Genomic DNA, 22,456 nt, shown 5'->3' with positions numbered 1-22,456 from the left:
CAAAAAAATGATGGGAAAAAAAACAATCTGACGTGAGGAAAAAGATCCTCTCGGTTCAGGCGGGAGTTAACAGGTTAAGAAGTTGTAATCTGAATATTCGGCATTGAAGCTCATTCTTAATCGATTCAAAATGTTGTTGACGTTTATTGTCTTTCCCCATATTGTTTCTCTCTTTTTGTTGTTGTTAATAAAACGATGTAAAAAAACGGCATTAAGTTTCAGTTTCATAATCGTAACAATCAGAAAATAAGATCAAAACAGCTGGGGAAAAGTTTAGCTCTGTCCCTCTGGGCTGTGGGTAAAGTGCTTCTTTGGAGTTTTATTTTGAAATTGTTAATAGATAGATAGATAGATAGATAGATAGATAGATAGATAGATAGATGAGGGAAAATACTATTGGGTTGGATATTTCGGATACTATTTTCTTACTAGAGCTGGACTTGATAAGTCTCAATAAGGAAAAAAACAATATTGAATTCATTCATAAAGTGATTGAAACAAGGGTGAGTGAACAACAATGCATGTGGTATGTTGCAAGAAGAAAAACAATATTAAACCTTCGAAAAACATAAAATTGAGGATGTTCAAGATTTTAACCTCTCTTCGCCAAAACCAAATGCATTCTCTCCTCTTTGCCATTGACGTCACTTATTATTTCCCTTATGTGTTTTTGTTACTTTTTTTGTTACTTTTTTTGCTGGATTTTTGCCATTTTTTTGCTGGATTTTTGTCATTTTTTTTGCTGGACTTTTCCCTTTTTTTTGCAGGATTTTTCCCTTTTTTTGCTGTATTTTTCCGTTTTTTTGCTGGATTTTTGTCTTTTTTTTGCTGGATTTTTGCCTTTTTTTTGCTGGATTTTTTTTTGTTTTTTTGCTGGATTTTTGCCTTTTTTTTGCTGGATTTTTGTCTTTTTTTTTTTGCTGGATTTTTGTCTCTTTTTTATGATGGATTTTTGTCTTTTTTTTTAATGGATTTTTGTCTTTTTTTTGCTGGATTTGTCCTTTTTTGCTGCTTGTCATTTTTGTCAATTTACATCCTCATTTTCTTCTCGTTTTTTGTCGCTATTTTGAAAAAGCTTTTAGATTGGGGCGATTTGCAGTACAGGAGAAAACATGTTCAGGTGGGAGTTTACACTAATCACACTTTACATGTACTCTGTGCAGTACCACCCTCCACCGCCAGGGCGCGCTCCTCAGTTTACTCCCCGCTCCCGCCGCCCTTTGACCTCCCGCCTACGTCAGCGCTCACAACAAACCAACATGGCGGCCAGCTCGGAGCGCAGTCCTCCTCCTTTCCCCGCATCCGAGGACCCCGAGGCCGCTGCGAGTGTCCCGGCGGACGGAGACAGCGACGAGGGAGAGGACATCTTCGTCAGCAACGTATGCCCGCTCGCTTTTCCGCCGATTTACCGAGTTTCCGCGTTGTTTTCCCGCGTCCCGTGACGAGGGAAGGCTAGCTCCTTTATGCGAACTGGCTGACACGCATTCAGTCAGGCGGACGCAATAACTGTCGGTCCGGGAGGCTGCTCGGGGAAACCGGGCTGATTTAAGGGGGAAAGACAGCAGGGTTTGTTGCTGTAAGGGTTGTTTAAGTTATATTGAAGATTATGTGTCACGTGCCAGGATTTTGACGTGGGATTTTGTCACGTCTGCAGCTGAAGATACTGCTGTCCGTTCAAGTTTGTTGTTGTTATCTGTTGCTGATGTGGCTCCACCCGGGCGACTTTATCTCACCCGTTTGAACGGCCGCTGCCTTAACGTCACTGACAATGACAGAACTTGGCGTTTCCCTTTTTGGCTCATTTTGTCGAGGCTGGGGTCAAACTGGGTCACTAACCTTTATAAGCCACTTCAAGAGGGTGAAGATGTAGGGCCACCTGTTCAAAAATATTAACCTCTTAACTCCCGCCATTTTTTGTCATATTTTTGTGATTTTTTTTCGGCCATTTTTTATCACATTTTTTGTCATTTTTTGTCAATTTTTTGTATTTTTTTTTGTCAAATATTTATCACATTTCTGTCATTTTTTGTCACATTTTTTGTATTTTTTTGGTCATTTTTTCGTCAAATTTTTATCAACGTTTTTTCTTTTTTTTTGCTACATTTTGGTAATTTTTTTGTCACATTTTTTTCATTTTTTGTCAAATATTTATCACATTTTTGTCTCTTTTTGTCACTTTTTTGGTCATTTTTTGGTCACATTTTTGTCTTTTTTTGTCACTTTTTTTTGTCTTTTTTTGTAAATTTTTTGAATTTTTTTTGTCAAATATTTATCACATTTCTGTCATTTTTTCTCACTTTTTTTTTCATTTTTTCGTCAAATTTTTATCAAAGTTTTGTCTTTTTTTTGCTACATTTTGGTAATTTTTTTTGTCACATTTTTGTCATTTTTTTGGTAATTTCTTGTCAAATATTTATCACATTTTTGTCTTTTTTTGTCACTTTTTTGGTCACATTTTTGTCTTTTTTTGTCACTTTTTTGGTCATTTTTTGGTCACATTTTTGTCAATTTTTGGTCATTTTTTGGTCACATTTTTGTCAATTTCTTGTGACATTTTTGCCACTTTTTCATCAATTTTTCGTCACTTTTTTGTCAATGTTTTCTCACTTTTTTGTCACATTTCCGTCATTGTTTACATCTCAGTTTTGTTGCTATTTTCACACCTTTTTTCCAGAAGCTTTTGAATTGGGGTAAAGCCAAGCTGGAGAAAATGTCCTCGGTTCAGGTGGGAGTTAAGGGGTTAATATCCAAGACGCTGCTTAAAGCTACACAGTATTAACTATGTCCAGGTTAATGCCCAGTTATTTGTCTTGTTGTGTATTGTTTGCTGCGGTTGAAAAGTAGCTTTATATCCCAAATATTTACAGACGTATGGATAAATATGCAGGGTCCTTGCTAAAAAAAAAAACATTTAACCGTTTTTTCATACTGAGATATGTTCTCACCTGAGCTTAGACGAGTTGATGCGTGGTCTTTGTGCGTGCGCTCAGTCACACAAAACGACCAAAGATGTTGTTAGCATTTGGCCTCTCCCAATGTATTCCTATGGCTCCAAACGGGGGTGAAGTTGGAAGCGACCGAGCTCTTCCACGGCCAAGACCAGACAGGTACGCATCAACTCGTCTAAGCTCAGGTGAGAACATATCTCAGTCTGGGAAAACGGTGGCCTGTTCCTTTAACAAATTACTAGCTATAGGAACAGAAGAAAAAATTACATGAACATTTTGTATTTTTGATGAAAATTGCGGTTTGGTACAGTGTTTTGTACATTGTAAATGTCGTGAATATAATTTGTTTGCGTCTCAGAGCAATTATCCAGTAGACCCTTTAACTTCTTACATCATCAGTGACATCATCTGGAGGCAGGAAGTGATACAGAGAAATAAGATTAAACTAAAACTTGTGACTGTAAGTGTAAAACTACAACTAAAATGTGGTCATGTTGTGGTTTAAGGTGCCAGAACAAGAGGAACGACATTAGAGACGATAAAAGAAGGTTTATCTGATATTTCCAACAACGGTTAATGAATGTTATGGTAAACATTGAGACCATATTAAATGAAAACCGGAGAGAAGTTGTCATGAATCAAGCGTGCAGGTTTATTTGACATATGCATATGGAGACACACCAAGTACCTGGATACAAGATGCTCTGAAGAACAGTTCACAGCTCACAGTATTTATACACAAAGACAGCACAATGATCGTACGATTATGGAATGCCCCAATGGTGTAACGGGTCAGATTGACCTAAGACATTCAGAGACACTGACGAAATGTATGACAAGCGTCGCCAAAGCGAGGACACAAACGCCATATCTTAAAGGAATAGGCCACCCTTTTTACATGCTGAGATATGTTCTTACCTTAGCTTTGACGAGTTCTTTAGGACCTGTCTGATCTTCCCCCGTGCCTTCAGTCACGTAAACACAGCGCAGACGGCGTTAGCATTTAGCCTCTCCCTCTCTCCACTATAGCTCAAACAGGTCAAGATAGAAGCTACCAAGCTCTTCCACGTTTACTCTATTTAAATATGGTTACGTGAAGTGTTCCACTACAAAGTATAATTACACAAAATTAAACAATGTGGATTTTCTAAGCGATAAAAGGGGGAACTATATTGTAAGGCGTAATAATACCAGGAGTAGTTTGGCATCCGCACAGTAAAGTGAAGATTACTGCGCGGATTTCGAACTACTCCTGGTCTTATCGGCATTTATTGTGTTATATAGACCAGACAGGTCCACATCAACTCGTCTAAGCTCAGGTAAGAACATATCTCAGGATGCACAAACGGTGGCCTGTTCCTTTAGAGCTCAGTGGCTGAACTCTGGAGGTTCTTAGCTTTCAAATGAGGAATGGCCTGACTTGTTCTTATGTTCATGTGCAGCTTTTGGCAAACCAAGTTCAGCTGTGGTGCAAACATTCACTTCAAGTCCATCGACACGTCCGTCGCTTTAGCTTTATGTGGGAAAAAGTCTTTCACAGTCGAGCGATTCATCGTAAAAAATAATCGTCTGATGAATTGATTACTGAAATTAGATTGTGAAGGAAGCGTTATGGAGCTTGACTGTCCAAAGGTTTCGGGAAGTAAAAAAAGAATCCCAAGTATGTGACCCGTGTCCACATGAAAGGATCCGGTCCCTCTGTGGATCTGTGGAGGTGTGAATGTGTGTTTTTATTCATGTTTGTTTCTGTTGCAGAGTAAACCTGTCGCCGTCAGTCGTGGCGTTTCTCACTCTGAGCGCGAGGAGCCTCCAGACCTGTTCAGTGAAGAGGCAAACGACCCTGCACCCACTGCCAAGTCCAACGCCAAGGCCAACGCCAAGTCCAACGGAGTGCACTCGGACGACGACGGAGACCTGTTCGCCGGTAAGAGCTCGACGGGTCCGACTGCAGGCTCTGGGCACTGTTGCTTTTTTTTACACCAGTACTTTTTTATTATCCCCCCATTTTTTCCCTAAATTTTCCAAATTTTTTCCCAATTTTTCTTGTAAATTTTTCTTCTTTACCAATTTATCCATAATTTTAAAAATAAGATAAACATTTCAATTTTTTCCGCTTTTTTTTTTTTTTTACTTTTTCGCATCTCCCCAAAATGTTTCCCCTTTTTTTTATTATTATTTTATTTAATCCATCACCTTTTTCACTTGTTTTTGTTTTTTTTAACTTGTCTTTCACCATTTTTTCTGATAAATTTAATGAACAACAGCATCAAAACTTAGACATAAAGATTTAATATTTCTTTTTGGTTCCTGCTTTTAGGGCGACATGGCCAAAAGTTAAAATCTACAATTTTTTTTTACTCAGTTTGGACGATTACGATTTTAATCGATTTTATTTGAAATAAACATGAGTCTCCTGATCTTTCATATGAAGAAAACTGCTCAGTCCTGCTCATTAATATTTCATAATGTAGATATTTTACTTATATGACTTGTTCTAGTTTTTGTCCTATTTTTATTGTTGTTGTTCACCTATTGTTGTATTTCTGCTTTGCTTGTTGTACATGGGAGACCTCGTGTTTATTCTATTTAACTGGTTGCACATTTTCCTGTCTGTTTTTGCACAACTCTGAGTGATCTTCTTGAACGCCGACTGTGACAAGTGAATTTCTCGATTGTGAGATCAATAAAGGATTATCTTATCTTATCTTAGCTGCAATTAGCCCCATTAAGAAAACATAACCCTCTGTTTAAAAAAGGTTATTTCTGTTTTAGATACTCCTCGTCTGCTCTCAAAAGTAAAACCTCTTAATAAGCCATGGAGTTTTCAAAAGTGTTTTAGTTTTATCGTTTTCATGCCTCTGCTGTGATTGAACCGTCTCCATGGAGACTCAAGGGAAAGGGGCGGAGTTAAATGGTCGGCTCAGAGCAGAGTGAGAGAAAGACACAGGAGCAGATGGAGGAAAGCGGGAAAGAAAACTCTTAATGCGAGACACGTCAGGTGAAAGTATTGATTTTTCACGCAGTGGTCGAAGTGGAGATTTGTATCTATTTTCCTCCCTTTACATCTTAGTTTTCATGTCAGATATAAAAATGATGATGTTTAGTTTATGATGTTTTGTCTGCGAGGTGGGGGCGACCCGGAAGTAGAAAGGCCGTCTTTCAAGCGGGTTTTCATTCATAAATATTGACAGATTTTACATCCACGTGTCCTGCTAAGGGGCCCCGTGATGACGCTTTCACCCAAATATGGTGTTTTTCCTCCTACGAGACGCTGGTGCGGAAAAGTCGGAGAACGGGCCGAGCATGAGCACTCGCTACAAAACTTCAGGGCTGGTTTTCTCTGAATGAGAGAAGCCGCACTCGGGCAGAGCCTGAGCCCTTATAGAAGCTCCCACAGACTCCAAACTTTACAGGCTGAGACACAACAATATTTTGAAGGTTTTTTCAGAGGGATTTTTTAATATCTAATTCCTAGCCTGATTTATTCAGCTTTGAAACCAAAAAAACAGGTGGAATTTGAGTTTTTACAGATTTTTTCACTGATGATTAGTTTATTGAAAAACTAAACAAAATATCCAAAATCCCCTCTGAAAAAATCTTAGTCACTAATATGTCAATAAAATAAAACATTTTAATCTGGCTCAATTCATTATTTTGATTCCGTTGCCCAAAATATAGGCAATTTTGGCCATTTTAATGCTAATGACAGAAAAAGTGCAATACATTTTTTTCTCATATTTATATCTGTGAATTTCAGCAAAAGTTTCAAATTGATATCTCTACATTTATTGTTTTCCCCTGTTCACCTGCAGTGTCTCGCCTTAAAACACGACACTCTGCCTTTGTGAAGCAGCAGATCGTCAGAAAGTCGCTGCTTCTCCACTGGAGACATTTCACTACGGAGCGTCTGAAACGCTGATAAATTGGCCGCACTCAATTTTACGATTTAGCCATTTTCCAAATTGTCTGTTTTTAAAAGAATGAATTAATTGAATTAATTTGATTTATTGCCCAGCCCTACCTGCTTTTGATAGATTTTTAGTAGTACACAAACCTTTTTTTTTTTTTTTTTTCCGATACTGGACTGATTTCGTTTAACGTTACCCAGCCCTGTTTTTAAGTATTGTCCTTGCACTTTTAATCTGGGTTCTGCTTTGGCCCAGACGCCCGAGTGGAGCTGACCACGGACAAGACCAGCAGCACTGCCCACAAACCGGGTCCTGCCTCAGCCGGAGCTCGGAGCGTGCCCTCCTTCACCCCCGGCCCTGCTGCCATGAACCAGACCTCCTTAGAGCAGGTCACAGGCCACTCCTTACCCAGCAGACCTGCACGTTCTCACCATGTGTCAGCCCTCACTGATCTGCTCTCTCACTGATCTGCTCTCTCTACAGCTGGAGGAGGACGACGCCAAGGACTGCTTCGACGTGGACGTCTCCGTCACGAGTCCAGAGAAAGTTGGTCAGTCAGAATTTGTTGAATTGTTTACCTTCCGATGTTCAAGGAAACGCATCATTGTGTGAAGCGACCTTTAATTGCAAAAGCTCTTCAGTAGATTTTTGACTAGAGAGGCACCGATCCAGCTTTTTGCTTCCGATACCAATACTGGGTGTTTGATTATCAAGAGACTTTCTTAAAAGGGCATAAGGGCGGGATCTTCACTGTGGACTCGGCCCTCACGGGGCGCGTAGTTTGGTCGTAGCTGCGCCCGCGCCATTAGCTCTCAAGCTAACGGCCTGTCAATGAAAGTCCGGCCCTCATTAATAGGTGGCGTTAACGATTTAGAATGTGATGATGTCATAATGTCAGGTGGAGGGCGGGGCCAATACAACTGTATCGCTGGGTTTCAGGTGAGATCACAGCGTTTTAAAGGCCTATAGATACAGACGGCATCTCGTCATAGAAGGGGGCGTGGCCTCACCGAGGGGGAAAATAGGATCTTTAGAGAAACACAATTTTCACTCTTTTTAGCCATTTTCTGGTGGAATATGAACGTATTTATCACATAAATAAGGTCAAGTGTAAATCGGGCCCATATGGATATTTTCTCACAGCAGATTGTTCAGTAGAAGTGAAAAAACGGCAGTTGTAGCAAGCGCGAGCTAACCGTTAGCATTAGCCCGATGCTAGCATGTAGCATCAAGTTAGCATTCTCTGTTATTCATGTATTTATGTGCTGTTGAACCACTTTGCTCCTCCCCATGTCTTTGTATCTTTATTTTGTAGAAACTATATTCATAATTCAGCGTTTGTTGAAGTAGTTTTTGAATAATTAGAGAAAATATAAATTTTTTCAAAATTGTTTTCCCCCTGAACTGTTTTTAAACTTGACCATATATGGGCAATTCTGGAATTCTGGAATCGCCCATATATGGTCAAGTTTGAAAACAGTTAAGGGGGAAACAATTTTGAAAAAATATACATTTTCTAATTATTCAAAAACTACTTTAACAAACGCTGAATTATGAATATAGTTTCTACAAAATAATGATACAAAGACATGGGGAGGAGCAAAGAGGTTCAACAGCCCATAAACACATGAATAACAGAGAATGCTAACTTGATGCTACATGCTAGCATCGGGCTAATGCTAACGGTTAGCTCGCGCTAGCTACAACTGCCGTTTTTTCACTTCTACTGAACAATCTGCTGTGATAAAATATCCATATGGGCCCGATTTACACTTGACCTTATTTATGTGATAAATAAGTTCATATTCCACCAGAAAATGGCAAAAAAGAGGGGGAAATTGTGTTTCTCTAAAGATTCTATTTCCCCCCTCGGTGAGGCCACGCCCCCTTCTATGACGAGACGCCGTCTGTATCTATAGGGAAAACTGGCTCCTCCCCCCATTGGGTCCAGTGACATCATCATATTCTAGAACCTGCAATCCAGCAATGAGAGAAATGCAGTTTTTGTAAGAAATCTCAGAAAAGAAAATGGACAAATGTTTTTCCTCTTCAGTATCTGATCGTGATCGGATTCACAAACCTGTGATATTATTTTTATGTCTGAAAGTCCTTTCTATTGGACAACATCACGCTCATGTTTTCGCATATTGTCACCACTTTTTGACGTTCTTCAGAGAAAATAATTGTACATTAGTTCATATGTGACAGAGGAGATAATGAACTTTGTGACAGTTGGTGTTTCATGTAGATTCCTCCAGTAATGACTGAGATATGAGCCAAAAAACAGAAGACCGAAAAATATTTTGCAAGATTTCTTAGATGTACCTTACGAAAACCAGCCTGTTTTTTTTTTTTTTATTGTAACTAACCCAGCGTTATCACAGGAGGGATTTCTAGCTGTAGAAAGTTTAGGAAAATTAGAAACCAGGCTTTAAAGTCGCTTTTAACATGTCTAAAGTGCAGTGTTTTCCAATGGGTAGCTAGCGGCAAAATGTAGGTACTACAGCAATGGCGGCCCCTCGTGTCGTGGTCGTGAAGCAGAGCAGCCAGGCGGCCATTGATTCTCACATTGCATCGCATTCTTTGTGTTTGCTTCCACAGGCGATGGCATGAATGCATACATGGCCTACAAAGTTTCTACAAGAGTACGTTAATCCTTCAGTCATATACATCATAAACCACATTGTTTTTTGTGCCGTTTTCCACATTTGAATCTTGACGGTCTCCGTGTTTCTCCGCAGACGTCTCTGGCCATGTTCAAGAGTAAGGCCTTCTTTGTGCGGAGGCGCTTCAGTGATTTCCTCGGTCTCTATGAGAAACTGTCAGTGAAACAGTCGCTCCACGGCTGCGTCGTCCCTCCCCCGCCAGAGAAGAGCGTCGTCGGTCAGTGCTTCGCTCTCATCACGCTCTGTAGTTTTACCAGTTTGTGAACATGTGAAATGTGCGTCCGCCAGGGATGACCAAGGTCAAAGTGGGGATGGACGACCCGTCATCCGTGGAGTTTGTGGAAAGAAGAAGAGGAGCTTTGGAGAGGCAAGATTAACATTTCCAGACAGTTATTTCAATGTAATACGTGCAGATCGACCTACAGTAAGTTACGACGGCAGAGTTAAAAGCAAATGGAAATAATGTGGCTCCATTTAATCAGGAAATAAATTGTCCTTTGCAAAACACATAATAACCCGGCTCCAGGACGTTTAACCTCTAGCCCCTCCCTCTATCCCCCTCTAACTCTGTTCTCGAATGCATGTGTTTCTTGTTGTTCGTAGTTCACTCGTCTCGCAAATACTATTATTCCTGGAAGTTTAAATGTGAGAGAGCAGATCAGTGAGAGAGCAGATCAGAGTTTAAATGTGCACAGTGAACAAAATCTTGACTTTAAAACAGGCATCAGAAATTGTATTACCGTAAATTCTCTAATACTGGCCTGTATTCCATTAGTGGCCGGGTCTCCGACAGAGGCCGGGTTTGCGGCCGCCGGAGGCAAATTAAAGCCGGTCTCTAAAACAGGCCGGGGCTTTTATTAGAAACTATAGAGGTAGAAATATTCCCCATGTTAGGAATTTGTCTCATACTGGTGTAAATGAAAACTCACGTACAGGAAGTAACAAACGGGAACCCGGGCCGAGGGGGGACGCTGCGGAGGAGCTGATCCGAGCGTAACTTTGACACAGATTTAGCCACTTTTCAAACCACCTGTGACTATTTGTAGAAACAGGGCAAGGAACAAATGTTGTGTGACCCTCCAGGCTTTTAATAAAGTCTCCATCGCGTCTTCAAAGCACGTCCAGCTGCTCCGTGTGCAGGTCAGTCCCACGCCTCAAAATAACTCCTCCCATCAGCGCGAGCGTCTCGTCTTCTCTCGGGTCAGTCTCATGATCGATCACAAACACAAACGCTCCGTCTAAACTCGCCTTTTACACGAGATAACAACAAATAATCCGGTCCGCGGTAAAAACGAAACAGAAACCTGCAGTGACACTGATGTCAAAGCTCCGCTAACAGCAACGAAACACTTCCTGTTGTCCCGACAAAATAAAAGGCGTCAATGTTCCAGCCGCTGGGAGAGGGTTTGAAATGTTCATGAATAAATTAACCTAATATTTTAGGTGCAAATGGACACAAATCTCGTTTTTCTCCGTTTTTCTGGTCGTCCGTTTTGCTCAAATAGAAATAAAGGCCTGTCTCTAATTGTGGCCTGGTTCCAATAAAGGCCTGGTCCCAGATGCCCTTGAGTAAATAAAGGCCCCGGCCTGTATTAGAGCATTTACGGTATTCTAAAATTGTGCCTGAAGTGTTAAAACAGTTTAATTGATTTTGAAACTAAAGGGCTGGAGGATAAATTTAATTGCTTTGATTATTTAGATCTTTGAAAATCTAATATGTGAGGACACTAATTTGAACAGTTTTGAGGCTGTTTGTCTAAAGCCTTCACACACATGACCGTCCTCCCTGTAACTCACTTCAGATCCTCGTTTTCCTCTCAGGTATCTGCAGAGAGTCGTGTGTCACCCGACTCTGCTGCAGGACCCGGACGTGCGCGAGTTCCTGGAGCGAGAAGAGGTGAGTCCTGCAGGTTTGCTCTTCACTTTGAGCGTTTTTCATATATTATATAATATTATAGTAATATAATTTAGATATAATTTCGGACTATTGAGCTGAATATAAACTGCTCAGACTAAACTAAACAAAATAGGCCGCACTGGTCTATTAGCCGCAGCTGTCCACGCTGTTACATTTGAAGCGCCGTCACGGTCAAATATTTCAAGGGAGCGGCGCCTCCAGGTGCTTTCACTGTGGACGGCACGGTGGTGCAGTGGTTAGCACTCAGGCTTCACAGCTAAAAGGTCCCGGATTTAATCCTCGGGTGAGGCCTTTCTGTGGAGTTTTCTTTAAAAAAAGTGTTAGAACCTGGTTCTTTTGTATCACCTGAGAACAGTTACTTGGATATAGCCAAAGCAAACACAGGAGATAGAAGTTGTCTCAAGGATAAGGCTTTTATTGCCGTTGTTCCTTGTTTCAAAGCAGTATAAGCTGATTGAGACAAAGTGGGTTTGTCTCACTAAGTATAGTTTGGTCATTTTGCTTCGTTTGTTTCATTTGCAATATCCATTAGCTAACAATAACCATCAGATTAATTTTGTTTATTCATTTACTCGGTATACACATTTACCTGTACCACCTGGTGGGAACGAAGGGGAGGTGTGGTCTGTGTCGGCCGTTTTAAAATCTTAGGCTGGACCATGTGGCCGGGGAAACCTTTGCTTTGAGTCTCCTTTTTGTATGATTTTTGGTTTGTAGTTTGTCTTTATTCATTTGATTTGAACACTTATCGTTTTGGATGAAGCACTACTTCGTTTTATGTAAAATGTTAAAAGCTTGCCTGCTGAACTTGCATGTGGAGAGAAACAGAAAAAGTGAAGTCCAGACCTCTGTTGACAGTTGCCTTTTATTCTTGTCTTGCACTTCTCTACGCAGAGAGGGTGACTGCCTACCAGTGAATCAGTTGTGTGTGTACTTTATCTGTATTTCACGTTATGTTCAGAATGATTATGGTGTGACCGTTGTCTATCAGCTAATCTCACTGACATGGTCTTCTTGATCTGTAAGCAAAGCATGTGAAATTATATCTTTTAATTAAAAAAAGGAAAAAAATCACATAGTTGTTGCTCCGGAGTCTTTGACGCACCCCCTGCCAAACTATGAAAAAAAGTGTGACTTATTGTCCGGAAAATACGGTAGAGGGTTCTCATTCGATATGGGATCCTCTCTGTGGTGTGACCGTGTTTAGAGCCGTGATCCTCGGCCGCTCTGTGCACACGGACTCGGGAGTTTCCTTGGAGTTTCCCGGGGCTGGGTCTGTGTAGAATCGATCTAGGCTAACTTTTGATGAATTTGCCCTGCATTTCGCTTTGTCCCTCCAAAGTGAGAGGATTAGTCACATTTGTTTTGCCCCTGAAGCCACGTTTCAGGCGCGGGTCTTTGTATCAGCTTAGTTACGTTAGGTCTGGCGCCATCTGCAGGCCGCTCTCAGAAGGACAGTTTTGTGGTTTCTCGTCATCACATTGGAAAAAACTGTCAGTCCATTGAGTAACTCTTAAATCTGAGCTGCTAAAGGAGCACAGGAGTCCCGGGCATTCCAGAAGCTGCTTGTTAAAGTCTAATATGTTTTGTGTGAAGCTCCCCAGAGCCGTGAACACCCAGGCCCTGAGCGGCGCCGGCTTCCTCAAGATGATCAACAAGGCCTCAGACGCCGTCAACAAGATGACCATCAAGATGAACGAGTCGGACACGGTGAGGCTCAGACAGGAAGAGCAGGCAGCTGGAGGGGAGGGGCCTGAGGCGGATCAGTCCACATGGTGTTTGTGCAGATTGTGAATCTAAATATGTGACTAAGTGTTGAGGTCAGGGTTGGGAACAGGCTCAAGTTATTACATTTATCAGTCGGGGTCGCTGCGTTTTTAAACAACATCATCCTCTGAATCTGACACAAAATGAGGCAGGACAGAAGGACAGAAGGATTAGGAACAGGTTTGAGTTAGTTTGATGTAGTTTGTAGTTGGAAAAAACACCCAATTGTGACTTTTCTGACAGATACTGTAAGTGGATTTGGATTTTAATATTTTATATAAAACATTGAAAGTTACACATTGCGACTGGACATTTTTACATAGTTGCTCAATGTTTCGAGAGTCATCCAACTCTCTTCTTCAAAGGGCCAAAGATGTTAAATGAACTATGCGGAGTTTAAAAATGTTAAAACTATGTATTTTCCTCCCCCTACATGTTCCAGCCACGTCTTAATGTGTGGAATGATCTCAGACCTGTTCACCACAACTGCCTCTAAAATCCTGCACTGTCACTCAGAAAGGATTCACAAGCTTAATATAGAAGCTGCAGTTACATGTAAGACCTGAGGTGGCAGTAGTGAGTATAAAATGGCCAACTTGCATCTAACCCTCTAAGTCCCATCAGATGATGGAAGCTGCAAATAAAGTTCTAAAACTGCTGTTAAACATCATGATACTCACTCGGTTATTACCGTGTTTTCCGGACTATAAGTCAGTCCGGAGTATAAGCCACTAGCCATAAAATGCCCAATGAAGAAAAAACCAACAGACTGAATAGGCGTACCGTATGTTAACGTAACACATCGATGGTTTAGCTACATAATGCATAAACAACAAACTAAACAGACGTCTGGTATAGATACAGATGGCATCTCCGGAATCACCCATATATGGTCATGTTTGAAAACAGTTAAGGGGGAAAACAATTTTGAAAAAAATCTAAATTAATAATAATGCATCGGTTTTATATAGCGCTTTTCTGGACACTCAAAGACGCTTTACATTGCATTATTCATTCACTCCATACCCGGTGGTGGTAAGCTACTATTGTAGCCACAGCTGCCCTGGGGTAGACTGACGGAAGCGAGGCAACCAGTCTGCGCCATCGGCCCCTCCGACCACCACCAACCACTCACTCACTCACTACATTCGCTAGGCTTCCTGGTGTTTCCCAAACGGTCTCCCATCCAAATACCGACCAGGCCCTTCCCTGCTGAGCTTCCAAGGTCTGACGGGATTGGGCAGAGCAAAGGCAAATTTTCTCTAATTATTCAAAAACGACTTTAACAAATGCTGAATTATGAATATAGTTTCTACTAAATAATGATACAAAGACATGGGGAGGAGCAAAGTGGTTCAACAGCCCATAAATACATAAATAACGGAGAATGCTAACCTGATGCTACATGTTAGCGTCGGGCTAATGCTAACGGTTAGCTAGCGCTTGCTACAACTGCCATTTTTTCACTTCTACTGAACAATCTGCTGTGAGAAAATATCCATATGGGCCCGATTTACTCTTGACTTTATTTATGTGATAAATAAGTTGATATTCCACCAGAAAATGGCTAAAAAGAATGAAAAAGTGCGTTTCCCAAATGATTCTATTTTCCCCCTCAGTGAAGCCACGCCCCCTTCTATGACGAGATGCCGTCTGTATCTATGTTAACGTCACCTAAACAGCTCAGATAAACTATAGCATAAAGAACAAACCACTGCACCGTTGACAAACCTCTTCCAACAGCATGTTTTTCAAGCTCTCCTTTGTGAACTCGTTCCTCTCGCTGTGGCTCGAGCTTTTAGCCCGTGATTAGTGTTCTTTTGTTTTCTTCATTGCGGTAAGGGTAACCTCAACTTCTCGCTCACTCCAAACTTTCTCTCTGCTGCTCGCTTAGCCTGCAGTGCCCTCTCGCGGCATGTGAAATTATATATTTGAATTTAGCACATGACTTTTACACATTTTAAGCTGTTTTAATTACTTACTGTATCGGATCGGCCCCTGGGTATCGTTATATGTGTCGGATCATAACAAAAGTGTATCGTCCTAGAAAAAACAGCCTTAGTATAATCATTCTCAATGACAGAAAAGGTTTATTTAATACAAAAAATCTATTCTGAGGAATCCTGTGCAAACATGTTAGAAACTGTAGTATTGTAATGGCATATACTGGGTTATTAATGGTGTAATAGTTGAATGATTCTCTGTCGTTTTCCTCAGTGGTTCGAGGACAAGTTTCAGGAGGTGGAGAGTGAAGAGCAGCAGCTGAGGAAGCTCCATGTGGTGGTGGACTCTTTGGTCAATCATCGAAAAGGTCCGTCCCACCCCTCGCCTCAGATTAACCTCTTAACTCCCGCCTGAACCGAGAGCATTTTCTCCAGTTCAGCTTTACCCAAATCCTGTAGGCCAGTGTAACGCCTCATTTGAAAGCTAAGAGCTACAAAACTCATCTAAATGGATCTTTTTCCTCACGTCATCAGATTTTTTTCCATCTTTTTTGGGGGGGGCATTCAACTCATTTTTTTTTTGTCACATTTTTGTCACATTTTTGTCATTTTTTTGTCACATTTTTGTCTCATTTTTAGTCATTTTGTGTCACATTTTTGTCTAATTTTTTGTTATTTTTTGTCACATTTTTGTCTCATTTTTAGTTATTTTTTGTTATTTTTTGTCACATTTTTGTCACATTTTTGTCATATTTTTTGTCACATTTTTGTCTCATTTTTTGTTATTTTTTGTCACATTTTTGTCATATTTTTTGTCTCATTTTTTGTCTCATTTTTTGTCATTTTTTGTCACATTTTTGTCTCATTTTTAGTCATTTTTTGTCACATTTTTGTCTCATTTTTTGTCATTTTTTGTCACATTTTTTGTCACATTTTTGTAATTTTTTGTATTTTTTTGTCACATTTTTGTCATTTTTTCGTCACTTTTTTCTCAATGTTTTCTCACTTTTTTGTCACATTTCCGTCATTGTTTTCGTCTCAGTTTTGTTGCTATTTTCACAGCTTTTTTCCAGAAGCTTTTGGACTGGGGTAAAGCCAAACTGGAGAAAATGTGCTCGGTTCAGGTGGGAGTTAAGGGTTTAACTGTATCGTTACTTTAGCCAAAACAATAAGAGAATGTTAAGAGCCACAGAACTCATTACTGCTGGGTCACACATACGTCTCACACCCGACTCCCCCGTCAGATTATTGACTCTCTCTGTCCACGCAGAGCTGTGCATGAACACGGCGGTGTTTGCCAAAAGCATGGCCATGTTGGGGAACTCCGAGGACAACACCGCCCTGTCCCGCGCCCTGTCCCAGCTCGCGGAGGTGGAGGACAAGATGGAGCAGCTGCACCAGGAGCAGGCAGCCAACGACTTCTTTGTCCTGGGGGAGCTGCTGTCCGACTACATCCGGCTGCTCGGGGCCGTGCGGGTGAGAGCGCTCACTTTCACCCGGCTTGTTTTAATGCTATTGAAACGGGTCATGCTGTAGCTTCAATTAGATTTCTTGATATTGCCATAATTACAGTTTGATTTCTCGCAATCTGATTGTGGAAAAGCAGCAGCAGAAAGTTAAAGGAATAGACCACCGTTTTTACACACTGAGATATGTTCTTACCTTAGCTTTGACGAGTTCTTTAGGACCTGTCTGATCTTCCCCCGTGCCTTCAATCACGTAAACACAGCGCAGACGGCGTTAGCATTTAGCCTCTCCCTCTCTCCTCTATAGCTCCAAAACAGGTCAAGATAGAAGCTACCAAGCTCTTCCACGTTTTCCCTATTTAAATATGGTTACGTGAAGTGTTCCACTACAAAGTATAATTACACAAAATTAAACAATGTGGATTTTCTAAGCGGATAAAAGGGGAAACTATATTGTAAGGAGTAATAATACCAGGAGTAGTTTGGCATCCGCACAGTAAAGTGAAGATTACTGCGTAGTAAAGTGAAGAGTCTGAGGGGGCGTGGTGTTAGTCTGAGGGGGCGTGGTGTTAGTCTGAGGGGGCGTGGTGTTAGTCTGAGGGGGCGTGGTGTTAGTCTGAGGGGGCGTGGTGTTAGTCTGAGGGGGCGTGGTGTTGTGTAGTGAACAGCTGTAAAGCCGACACTTCTCTCTTGCTTTCTGGAGCGTTTGACAAAGCAGAGCTTTTCCCATGGAAAGATCAAAGCTGTTCAGATTTTAACATTTCTCTGAGTTTTTAAACGGTGAAAATCGGTCCAAGGACGACTGAGAAACATCCTGTTAAAGTCTTCAATCCGAGTACCAGGTAATCGAGCCACATCATGTGTCCATAGCTATAACATAGAATACACTGTGGTGCTACAAATATCATGAAAATGGTCTGGATTGTTGGCTCTCAATGTGTTTAGAGTCTCTTTTACATGGGAGCAACAGAACATGCAAACTCCACACAGAAAGGCCCCGTCCAGGTGGGAATCGAGACCGGGCCCTTCTCGCTGTGGAGAGAATATTGTCCATTGTACAAATAATGTTGTTTTATCTACCAAATGTACAATGACTTTTAAAGGTTTAGAATCTGGTTTAGAACTGATTCATTTCCTTTTGTTTATTTGTTCTAAGCTTTAATTTCACAAATCATTAAAAAAAATCGTAAAATCCCAATCACTGCATCTGCCAGAGAAAGTCCCGTTCATTCCCCGCCATCGTGCGGTCTTGGTAAACCGGGGCCAGGATCCAGAGCGTGACTCGGGTCATAAGGAGTAAACGTCATGTGCTGTTTTCTCCAGGGATGTTTTGACCAGCGTATCCGAGCGTGGCAGCGCTGGCAGGAGGCCCAGAGCACGCTGCAGAAGAAGAGGGAGGCCGAGGCCAAGCTGCTGTGGGCCAACAAGCCCGACAAGCTGCAACAGGCCAAAGACGAGATCACAGAGGTACAGTTTACAGGCCACAGGGGGCGCTCCAGGCCAGATTAAAAGAGTCTGTTTGAGATGAGCTGTTCTAAATATACCATTTAGTTGTGAATTCAAAATGTGTTGTCAGGCTGCAGCTCTGCTAAAAAAAGGAGCCAATATAACACTTTTGCTATTTCCAGTCGAGGCAAGTCCCGAGTCGTGACTAAAGTTAGTTGAAGACGGTCACAGAGAATCAAGTCTTTTAGTGTGAAGGGTCAGTGAAAAAAAGTGTAATGTGGGCGGCAGAAAAAAAGACGTGACGAGACCCCAGTTGCAGTAAATCAAACTTGTTTGAATTTTAAGGGTGATTTTGGAGGCTGATCCACCTCCTTTCCTTATTAAAGGGGGGTATTCTGCAAAATGGACTTTTTCAAGCTTTACATCATGTTATTATGTCATTCCCTCATTAAAAACATGCCTGAAGTGTTGCCTTGGCACATTCACGTATTTTTGAGTAACCTGTAAAAACTCTGATGGCGGCCATTTTAGGGACAGGTTTGCCTGAGTCCTCCTAGGAACGCCCCCACCTCCTGGAGACGCCTCCGAGCTTTCGTCACCAGCCGAGTAACCGACCACTGCTCCTCAGCAGAACCCCCTCCCCACTGATGCCACAGACAGCGTGTGGAGGGGGCGTGTCTAAAGGCTCAGAGGTTCTTAAAGAGACAGAGGCCTATTTCAAGACATTCACTACAGCCATTTTGAGAGAGACATTTTATACAAGGCAGTTATTCTAATTTACTGCATTTACAGACCAACAGAAGGTTTGTCATCATTGTAGTGTGATATAGACTGGTGCTGTGTGACTGAAAAAAGCAGAACACCCCCTCTTTAAAGGAATAGGCCACCGTTTTTACATACTAAGATATGTTCTTACCTCACTTTAGACGTGTTAATATATCCCCGTCTGGTCTTTGTCCGTGCGCTCTGTCACGCAAACGGAGCACATACGCAGCCTCTCCCACATGTCACATAGCTCCGAAAAAGCTCACGATAGAAGCTACCAAGCTCTTCCACGTGTTCCCTATTTAAATAAAGTTACGTGAAGTGTTTTCATGCGAAGTATATTTACCCAGAAATGTAGCATGTCGATTTTATAAGCAAATAAAAAGGGGGACTACATTGTGAGGCGTAATGATACGAGGAGTAAAACGTCCGCGCAGTAACTCCTAAAGGTTATTGACGGAAGTGAGCGGGGGAAGTCTTTAGGAGTTACTACGCGGACGCTGTGCTCCTCGTATCATTACGCCTCACAATATAGTCCCCCTTTTTATTTGCTTATAAAATCGACATGCTACATTTCTGGGTAAATATACTTCGCATGAAAACACTTCACGTAACTTTATTTAAATAGGGAACACGTGGAAGAGCTTGGTAGCTTCTATCGTGAGCTTTTTCGGAGCTATGTGACATGTGGGAGAGACTGCGTATGTGCTCCGTTTGCGTGACAGAGCGCGCGGACAAAGACCAGACGGGGATATATTAACTCGACTAAAGTGAGCTAAGAACATATCTTAGTATGTAAAAACGGTGGCCTATTCCTTTAAATCATTTGGGAATGCGTCCCGCTTCTCTGTGTCGCCGACATTTAATTTCTATTTGAGAGACTTATAAACAAGTTCAGGAAACAGTGGCAGATTTTTGCTGTTCTGAGGTCAGTTTTTTTCCACCGAAGAGAAATTGCGCATGAGAGAAGACAGTATTATATAATACAGCAGCATCAGCTGTTTGACAGACTCATGTTGTGTGGCTGCTCTCACGATTCTTACTCATTATGTGTGAACCAGTGTTAATTTCGTCGACTAAAATATTTAGTCTTAATTTTAGTCAAAGTGATATTTTTGTGACTAAAATCGGACTAAAACTAAATTAAAAGTTTCTCATGAGACTAAAACTGTGACTAAAATGTCCAGATATTTTAGTCGACTAAAATCAGACTAAATAAAAATGAAAAGGAGAGACTAAAATCATCCAAACTTCTGTTGACCGTCTGAAAGAGCCTCAGATCATTTAAATTCAGCTCTGAGCTTTGTTCATGTGGAGCAGCTCCATGAAGCAGAGGAACAAGATTAAATATGATTATAATGAATATTATAAATATAAGTCGACTAAATTAGTCTTCATTTTAGTCGACTAAAACTAGACTAAAATTGAAAAGTTTTTTTTTGACTCAATCTTGACTAAAATTAAATTACATTTTAGTCAAAAGACTAAAAGTAAAATAAAATATGTTGTCAAAATGAACACTGGTGTGAACCCCCAATTCATTGATATAGTGTGTGGACGCGCCCACTCCTCTTAAAGACACAATGTGTGCAGATGTTCCCAAACTTTTTTTGCTGGAACCCCAATAATTATCACGTAAAGAACTCGGGACCCCCATTGTATAAAGTTATTGCCCCTTACAACCCTTAAAGCAGTACTAAGTAACGCGTTTACCTTAATAAATCCTCCCCGTAGTCCCTGTGGGGGTGATACAAGTGTTTATGGGATGATTGGAGGGTCTTTCATCGCCCCCTGGTGTCTCTTGCCAGAAAACCATGTTTGCAACTTGGCTGCCACCGGACCGGAGAAAGCAATACACACTAATGTAATCATGAAGAAGAAGCTAACATGCTAATGGGCAAAGCTAACTGCGGGCTAACGTCACTTTAAACCAGGGGTCCTCAGACTTTTTTCTCTGGGGGCCACATTATTGTTCCTGACTGTGATCGGGGGCCGGACCGGGTTGGCTCTAATATAGAATTGTATGGCCCAGACCAAAATGCCTCATTGTGAAGTAGAGATGACTCGCCTGCACAGTCGTCCCCACTACTATATCCACAAGATCAACACTTGATTCAGGCACACATTTGTTTCACTGTAGTGGTTTGCAAAAATAGTAATCAAGTCTTCACACTTTCTTTTAATTTCCATTTATTTTTATTTTCAAATAAAACAACATTATGTAATGTGACCAAAGTAATAACTTCTTACAGTTTCTCAAAGTACTTTATTATTCATTCTCTCCACACTCTGTGGTGATAAGCTTCATTTACCACGGGGCTATAATGTGTTATTCTGATCTCTTATGTCAGTGCCCTCTGCTGGACACCTGTGGAATTATTTTTCATTTATTCAAATTGCCCCCTAGTGGCTGGAGTGAGTAAACTGGTTATTTAGTTAAAATATCCTAACTCCGCACAGGAATGGGCTAGAGACTTACTTTTTTTTTTTGACATACTCAGGGTTTTGTGCTCTACAAGTGGGGGGCCGGATTAAATCATCTCGCGGGCCGGATTTGGCCCGCGGGCCGTAGTTTGAGGACCCCTGCTTTAAACAGTATTTACAGCCAAGTTTGAGTGAAAAATATATTTCCATTGTATAATTGGATGAACAATATCCCTCTGTCCCTTCGCCTTTCCTGTCAGCATCATATTTACTCTCCAAGACAATTAAGTTAAAAAATCGTAACTTGCTACTACACCTGCAGTTGCGCTTATGGCCTCTAGGGGGAAGAGTTACTTAGCACTGCTTTAAGGGAAGAAAAACATTTTAAAATCAAGTTAATATGTATTTATTTTGATAATATGAATGGATTTCACAATGATATGCTGTTTTACACTCAAAAATATATTAAAAACAGTGGATATTATTTCACAGAATGTTGCGACGGTGATAATTTGCCAACATGTTTTGTCACACATGTGTTTTATTTCTGCATTCTTTTTGTTCTAAGTTCTAAGTCCAGGTCTGCAGCCCAGTAAAAGCATCACATTAACCGTTTCTCTTCATGTCTCGGCGCAGTGGGAGTCCAGAGTGACCCAGTACGAGAGGGATTTCGACAGGATCGGCATGACTGTGCGGAAGGAGGTGCTCAGATTCGAGGTACGGATCCTGTGTGACTTCGCACGGGGAAGAACGATCGATTTCACTGTTTGCTTTTATCCGTGCAGAAGGAGAAAGTAAAAGACTTCAAGAGCCAGATAATCAAATACTTGGAGTCAATGCTGCAGTCTGAACAAAGGGTAAACACAGACTCTTTCAGTGTTGTAGTGTTTTAGACGATCGACAAATTCACTCTCCTCTGCCTTTGCCTTTTGCAGGTCGTGAAGTTCTGGGAGGCGTTTCTTCCCGAGGCGAAAGCAATAGCCTAATGGTGAGACTGGAGGCTTCTTTCCAAGACCTTAACTGCCTTTTCGAACACTTTTACCTCTTGATGTGGAGCTGAGAGGACCATTTTGAACCACACAGAAACCTTCCATCCATGTACGCTTCTGTCCTTCTTAATCACATTTTTTAACATGCATTGCTTTTTCGATATAGTCTACTGCCCTGTGAGAACAAAAACTGCAAACTTTCAGTATTTGAAGCCA

General features: G+C 41.2%; 1 protein-coding gene across 1 annotated transcript; it reads left to right on the top strand.

The window, feature by feature from the left end:
• Window positions 1-1,258: 1,258 nt before the first annotated feature.
• LOC306961865 (sorting nexin-1-like) lies at window positions 1,259-22,452 on the top strand. Its single transcript, XM_079554798.1, has 15 exons — window positions 1,259-1,379; window positions 4,704-4,872; window positions 7,112-7,245; window positions 7,340-7,406; window positions 9,458-9,501; window positions 9,598-9,739; window positions 9,811-9,889; window positions 11,344-11,419; window positions 13,037-13,150; window positions 15,425-15,518; window positions 16,421-16,626; window positions 17,940-18,083; window positions 21,888-21,968; window positions 22,037-22,108; window positions 22,187-22,452. The coding sequence occupies exons 1-15, from the start codon at window positions 1,260-1,262 to the stop codon at window positions 22,235-22,237; spliced, it is 1,593 nt and encodes a 530-aa protein (XP_079410924.1). The 5' UTR covers window position 1,259; the 3' UTR covers window positions 22,238-22,452.
• Window positions 22,453-22,456: the final 4 nt, after the last annotated feature.

This window comes from Gobius niger (genome assembly GCF_951799975.1).
Source record: "Gobius niger genome assembly, chromosome: 4".
NCBI lineage: Eukaryota > Metazoa > Chordata > Actinopteri > Gobiiformes > Gobiidae > Gobius > Gobius niger.
This window is presented reverse-complemented; position numbering and strand designations above follow the sequence as displayed.